The sequence below is a fragment of the Vollenhovia emeryi genome, unplaced genomic scaffold (genome assembly GCF_000949405.1).
Source record: "Vollenhovia emeryi isolate VEMERY1.0 unplaced genomic scaffold, V.emery_V1.0 DF939409.1, whole genome shotgun sequence".
NCBI classification, from domain to species: domain Eukaryota; kingdom Metazoa; phylum Arthropoda; class Insecta; order Hymenoptera; family Formicidae; genus Vollenhovia; species Vollenhovia emeryi.
The window spans coordinates 122,350-128,751 of record NW_011966957.1 but is presented as its reverse complement, the minus strand read 5'-3'; the positions used below and the strand labels follow the sequence as shown (position 1 = coordinate 128,751).

Here is a 6,402-nt window from a genome sequence, read left to right as displayed (position 1 = left end):
TCAGGGCAACAGCCCCAAGGCGTCGTCGCGGGCATCTCTATCGCGAGTGCGAGACTTTATGATTTTGTGGCGTATTTCGAGATTGAACAATAAATAAATCTATTCACGAACATTACGAACACAACCTGTTTATTACGCGAAAGGACAGCGCGAACACGAATACTGTTCGTGTTGATACTGAACAATTATATTTTGTTATTAATATTATGTATTCCCTATAAATTATGTAATAATAATTGTACACATTAGAAATGTTATAAAATATTGTAACACTCATTATTTAATCGAATGCGTGTGAATAAGACAAAATTCGATAAGTATCTAATTATTTTGAAGAATATTTAATAACTTTTCCAAAAGATCGGTAATAAATTAATCGGAAAATTCTTAATTTTTACACTGACTGTTGCTTCAATGACTGTAAAAACCCTTTCTAGGAGAAAACCCAAATTAGGACGCACCTGACATGGTAACCAACAGTTCAGATAAAACTATAAAAAGATCGGCGGGTAACACTTGGGTAGTGTTACTTGTTAGTATTATATTAAAGAACTGATCTCTCATAGATATGTTTATATGAAAAACTATCTTCATGATGACGGTGGTCGAGACGAAAAGTTTGCGACCCAGTCATTGTCGATTTCCGAAAACAAAGTAATAAGTTGATAAATAAGATTAGTGTTATTATTGATGAAATAGTATTATCTGTCTTGTATAAAGCTGCACGATATGTGTGTGTAATTAATTTATAATATATTATATGAAATACATATCTTATGGTTATACATATATTATACTTTCATGATAAAATAATCAGTTCTATGTACACAAAAATAAACTAAAAAATATATTCTGTAAAAATTATCTATAATGCTTTATCTTTTTGAGCTATACAGCACTGTAGAGCAAGAGAAAAAGAATAAAGAGCAAAATAAAAAGTAAAAGCTACACAGCTTGTAGGGCGAAAATCTTTTTACAATACTAATTTTTTGTTTACATTACAGACAACAACTTAAAAAGAAACAATAGCATTACATCTTTGATAATCTTATCAAGCAATTAACTAAACGCGTTGAAATTCAGAGATATTTGTTTTCATACTTATCTATTTAACATTATTGTATAGACAACATAGCTTCACGTCATTGTTGTATAGAATATAAAACAGTAAAGTAAGATATTGATGCGCTTACCAACTGCAATGAATTACATTTTGTTGGGAGTGTGTAATCACCTCTATTGTATTCTTTTTGAGTTATATGTTCCGTGGTTTTTAAGCCGCCATATTAGTTACGCTGTATTACTTTAAGTTTCGTCCGTAAGATGTCGAGATCTGTTCTTTGTTTAGTTTCATAGTTTAAGTTACGTCTCTAATGTATGTACCGTTCATCTTACGCTCGCACAACGAACGTCTTTGTAATCCGTTCAATCTGAATTACATCTTCTTTAAGGGGTTACATCTATCAGATGTCTCTTAAAATAGACCTTTTTTCGGGGATTTTTTTTCCCATGAAGCAATAAAACAATCAAAATGCTGTATAAAGGGTTCATTATACATATAATGAGGTGTATAAAAAAATTTTTTGTTTAATATGTTTTTCCAAAATGGCCGCAGTACAGACGGTTGAAGTACAGTGTCTTTTTCTGGAAGAGGTCTGCGGCAAGATGAATAACTTTTGCAATTTTTTTTATTTATCCGATCGACTTGAAATTTAAACTGTAGCTTCTTAGATATATTTTAAAGAGAAGTACACACGATTTTAATGATTGATTAACACTTACGTTTTTTATAAACGTTTAAACGTCAAATTTTTGCTGAAAGACGAAAAAAAAGTTCAAATTTATGTCTACTTACGAAAAATTAAGTTTGGTTAATAATCATGTGTACTTCTCTGACAAATTTAGTGTAGATTACGAAAAAATTTTTTATTTAGTCCTAGGTGCAAATGGAAAAATGTTATTCATCTTGTCGCAGATCTCTTCCAGAAAAAGAAACTGTACTTCAACCGTCTGTACTGCGGCCATTTTAGAAAAAAATATTAAACAAAATTTTTTTTGTACACCTTATTATATGTATAATGAACCCTTTATACTGCATTTTGATTGTTTTATTGCTTCATGGGAAAAAAAATTCCCGAAAAAAAGGTCTATTTTAAGAGAGGTCTGATAGATGTAACCCCTTAAGAATAACCCAACACATTTCCTTTTATTATATGCTGTGCATGTCATGTGATACATGTCGTATATATTCCGTAATAATAAGTAAAATATTTCTTACTGAAGCGAAACAATTTATAGATGCTACAAACAATCCACCCACATTCAAGCCGAAAGCTTTATTGCCCATTTGTAGCAGGAACAATATCAGTTTTTGTGCGTGTAACGGTGCTTTATACCAACGAACATTATATCTACAAAACAAATGATGAGACAACGACTCGAAAAGTATACAAAAAATACAGGAACAATCTTAAATTTATCGATGATTTAAGCTATACATATAAATCTCCATTTTTACTAGCAGTTACTAAAATACTGTTATAATTATAGGGTAATTCCGGGAGAGATAGCCCACCGGGTGAAATGATCTATTGAAATAATTTCATTACTATCTAATACATTTTCCCGGTGTAATATATCGGGTGGTTTTATTGTTAGAGACTTTTAAAAAAGTGTGGGCTGACTCTCCCGGAATTACTCGATATTAAATTCTTACGCGGTAGTAAATATATTATTATTGTGGTCCATGATTTCTTGTCCAATATAGTTCGCGATAAACATGTATAAGACGGTGATAGCTGTAGAAATTAAGTGTACTAGGAATTGCTCTTTATTCATTTCACCTGATACAATCTGATAAATCTAAAACAGCATAGCAACAATTAATATTATATGGTATATAGGATATCTCATAAGCATCATGAATATTCTACTTTAATAGCGTAATTGAGGTAACAATTAATCGACAGTGCTAATAAAAAAATTGATTGCAGTAATTTTTTAATTGTGACTAAACAACTACGATTACATGCTATTATACATATTGTATAAACTTATTGTTATCTATTCAAAGGTATTGAAACTCACTCGACAAAGGTTAAGGCTTAAATTGAGCACACCAATCGCTATTAAAAAGAAGAACGATCCCTCAAAATTAGATATTAAATACTTGCAAAACCTTCAAATATAAAAACATATTGTTACATCTACTAATGCAAGAATTATCAAATAAATACTAACTCCATAGCTTTGCGATGTACATCCACAGCATAAATTATTCCTTTATAAATTATAATCACGTTCTCGAATTTATTTTGTAAATTATTAGCCATCATTGCTTGTTCAATCCGAAGACTATGAATAATATATTAATATATTAATAATATATTTGGCAAAATTATATTTTTTTCTGTAGTTATTTGAGGTAATTAAGACAATTTTATTTCTAAATTAATTTTTTTCTCTTACATTTACCTGGCGATTTTAAACATTGCACATGCGTATGTAAAACATGCTATAAGCATCGTTCCTGTCGCTATCGTTGCAATTGACCCTATGAAAAAAGCTGTATTCATGTGGAATAAATATAAATAACAGTATTTTTCTTGATCAATAAACTGTTGAGTCATGACTTGCATCCATATACTTGATCGAGACTCGTTTTTAGGTTTAATAATGTCGAGAATGCGTGGCCATATTGATGAAACAATAACAATGGGTATAGCAACGATTGCGATTACTAAAGATATGAGAAAAATTGTCATATATATCATTCTTTGTTTCCTATATCGATTTACTATACATTTAAAATTTCTTGGGTTTTTGGTAATATATTTTAGCAAAAAAATAGTCGTGTAGTTATTTCAAACTCTTTCGGTATTAAATTCTTTAAAAAACCTCGCACAAACCTTTGAAATTCCAAAATCCATTTTCCTTAGGGTTTGTGTGGGGTCCTTTTTCCCCGATGAAAAATAAAATTAGGTAAAATTGGCTAAAACTTTGTCATATTATACTTCAAGTGAGGCTGATCGAAAGTTACCATTGCCACAAGTCAGTTTTATTAGCCGTTTTTGTCCTAAAAGTGTTCAAAGTTTGAATTATAATCACATTTATTGAACTTTGAGCCCTTTTGGTACAAAAACGGCTCATAGAATTAACTTGTGATAATGGTAACTCTCGGTCAGTGTCCCTTATATCAGTATTACTTGAAGTACAAATGACAAAGTTTCACCAAAGTCCATTTTCCGTAAAGTTTGTGCGGGGTCCTTTGGATAATTAAAATACAAAATAATAAGTGAAATTGGACTGGTATAAATCTTTATATAATTTTATACATTTTATACAATTAATTCGAGAAGCTGTCCTTTTCAGTTGGACTGGGTCTTGGTAGACTAATAATAATAATTCTGTTATGAATTTTGTATACTTTTTCCAACTCAATAAACTGTACGCAGATTATTTGTTGATCTCAAAACACTTTTTTTGTTGGAAGAGTAAATCCGCATATTTTTAAATTGATAGTTTATTTAACATTTTATGTAAATTTGTATGTATATGATAAAAATCGGTAGTTCTCTTACATATAATTATAGCTGTATAACGTTTTGCGTTGCTCCCATATCTTTTCATAAGTATGATCTCATTTTCGTTTTTTAACTCGTTACAAATATACTTAAGTTCCTCAAATAAATTTTTCATCTATTGCGTCAATAATTTTTTATTCACAACACTTCTTGTAAAATGGAAGAATAATTGTTTGGAAAAAAATTGTATAGAGAAAAACAATTGCTTATAGCAGATATTTCAATATTTATTTAAATGTATACAAGAAAAATCCAACTTACGGTTTGACCGTTAACCCAAAATGAATTATATTGAATTATAAATCCAAGCTGAAGTGACATGAAAGAACATACTGTGATAATATAATCGGACGTGTACTTTACCGTAAATAATATTGTAAGCTACAATCAATAAATAAGTTGTATTATAAAATATTTCATTATTAGTAGAATGTGTATCTCTGAATGTGTATTAAATTCTTTTATATAATTATATATAGTATAATTTATATTATATTTTTATAATCAAAATGTTGGGATACCCTATATTATCATATTATATTATGGTTAATATTTTTACAACATATTATCAGTATCCGGTGTCCCAAACTTTCCAAAAGGTTTGACAAACATAGGTTTGAAAAACAACCATTAATGAATAATTTAAACTTGTGTACATGTAACCCAATAACTCAGTAAACACCGAGCATCAGTTACATTGTATTTATGTTATAATTTTTCACTCAACAATGTAAATGTAATATAACACATGTGTTTACTGTGATGTAATTGCAAATAAATTAGCAAGCAAATTAGTAAACTCATAAAGTTATAAGAACTGTTCAAAGTAACTATATTCAGCAGTAATATACATATACTTCAATACGCCTTCTCATTGCCAAACACGGTCAAAAATAATATAAGAAAAATATTTCGTGCAATATTAAACGAATGCGTCCCCAAAATTCATTCATATTTTTAATAGATCTTACAGAATAAACTAGAGTTTTAAAATGACCCCAGATGAAAATCAATAGAAATGATATCTATTAAACGAGAGAACCAAAAAGTTTGATCATCTTTACCAATCCAGTGTTCGGGATATGAGATATTTAGAAGGGGTGAGCAGTTAATGCTAACAGTTAGACTAAAATTATTTTCGGTACTCAGAGATATCGTAGTGGTAACTTAATTAGATCTTTCTTTGCAAATAACTTTAGAAAATAATTTTAAATATCTTGTGACTGATATAATTCGTTAATAGTTGGTTTTCGGACCTATGTTTAACTTTTTGGTTTGTTTTTATCTCTATTAGATCTCTATATAGTGTTAACGTTTAACCAAATATTTTTAGGACATATGTCGGTTTCTTTATATAATAATATCTTTTGTAAAAAAAAGTATAATATTAATATACCTGAAATATAAGAAAACTTATCAGAATACTAAAAAGTAAGATCTGCTGAAATAAAACTAGTTTTGATTGTTTGTAGGGCCATAAGCCAACCGTAAGCAGAAGAATGCGATTTATACTAAAATACTGATTTTCTAAAGAAACCATCTCTTGTTAAGAGTCGAGATGCGGTTGACTGTAAAATGTCAGCAAAGTTTTACGTATCCTTTCATTTTGCTTTATAAAATTTCTTTTTCTGCCTCTAAGTTTTAACGTTGATTGTATAATTTATTATAAACGCACAGCTAAGCGGTGTAAAATAGTAACATCAAATTGTAAATAGGTAGCATGCAATTTAGTATATTCGTTTGGGGAGAGGTCAATGATTAAGCAATCGATTTGACGCTGAACAAAATTTAACAAATGTTTATTTCCCATAGAAAAACG

General features: G+C 29.3%; 2 protein-coding genes across 3 annotated transcripts in view; both read right to left on the bottom strand.

The window, feature by feature from the left end:
* Positions 1–19: 19 nt before the first annotated feature.
* On the bottom strand, positions 20–4,950 carry LOC105557890. 2 transcript variants are annotated; one of them, XM_012005281.1, is made up of 8 exons: positions 4,845–4,950; positions 4,581–4,698; positions 3,475–3,739; positions 3,241–3,354; positions 3,088–3,178; positions 2,717–2,862; positions 2,279–2,411; positions 1,071–1,196 (listed from the first exon to the last, which is right to left on the bottom strand). In XM_012005281.1, the coding sequence occupies exons 1-8, from the start codon at positions 4,902–4,904 to the stop codon at positions 1,143–1,145; spliced, it is 981 nt and encodes a 326-aa protein (XP_011860671.1). In that variant the 5' UTR covers positions 4,905–4,950; the 3' UTR covers positions 1,071–1,142. The 2 variants fall into 2 exon arrangements, with proteins under 2 accessions (XP_011860670.1, XP_011860671.1); XM_012005280.1 differs by lacking the exons at positions 1,071–1,196; positions 2,279–2,411; positions 2,717–2,862 and adding an exon at positions 20–588.
* A 1,020-nt stretch (positions 4,951–5,970) lies between these two features.
* LOC105557895 overlaps positions 5,971–6,402 on the bottom strand; it is a 9,905-nt gene continuing 9,473 nt past the window's right edge. The window contains exon 16 of the mRNA XM_012005285.1: positions 5,971–5,979. Coding sequence (XP_011860675.1) covers positions 5,971–5,979 — 9 coding nt within the window. The remainder of the gene's footprint in view (positions 5,980–6,402) is intronic.

What these genes read in the sequence shown, in the direction of transcription:
- LOC105557890 (XM_012005281.1), bottom strand. Translation starts at nt 4,904, where the DNA reads ATGTCACTTCAGCTTGGATTTATAATTCAATATAATTCATTTTGGGTT. An exon ending in GTACATCGCAAAGCTATGGA is followed by an intron (nt 3,179 to 3,240) that starts GTTAGTATTTAT and finishes TTATATTTGAAG; the next exon opens with GTTTTGCAAGTATTTAATAT. An exon ending in CTATAAATTGTTTCGCTTCA is followed by an intron (nt 1,197 to 2,278) that starts GTAAGAAATATT and finishes AATTCATTGCAG; the next exon opens with TTGGTAAGCGCATCAATATC.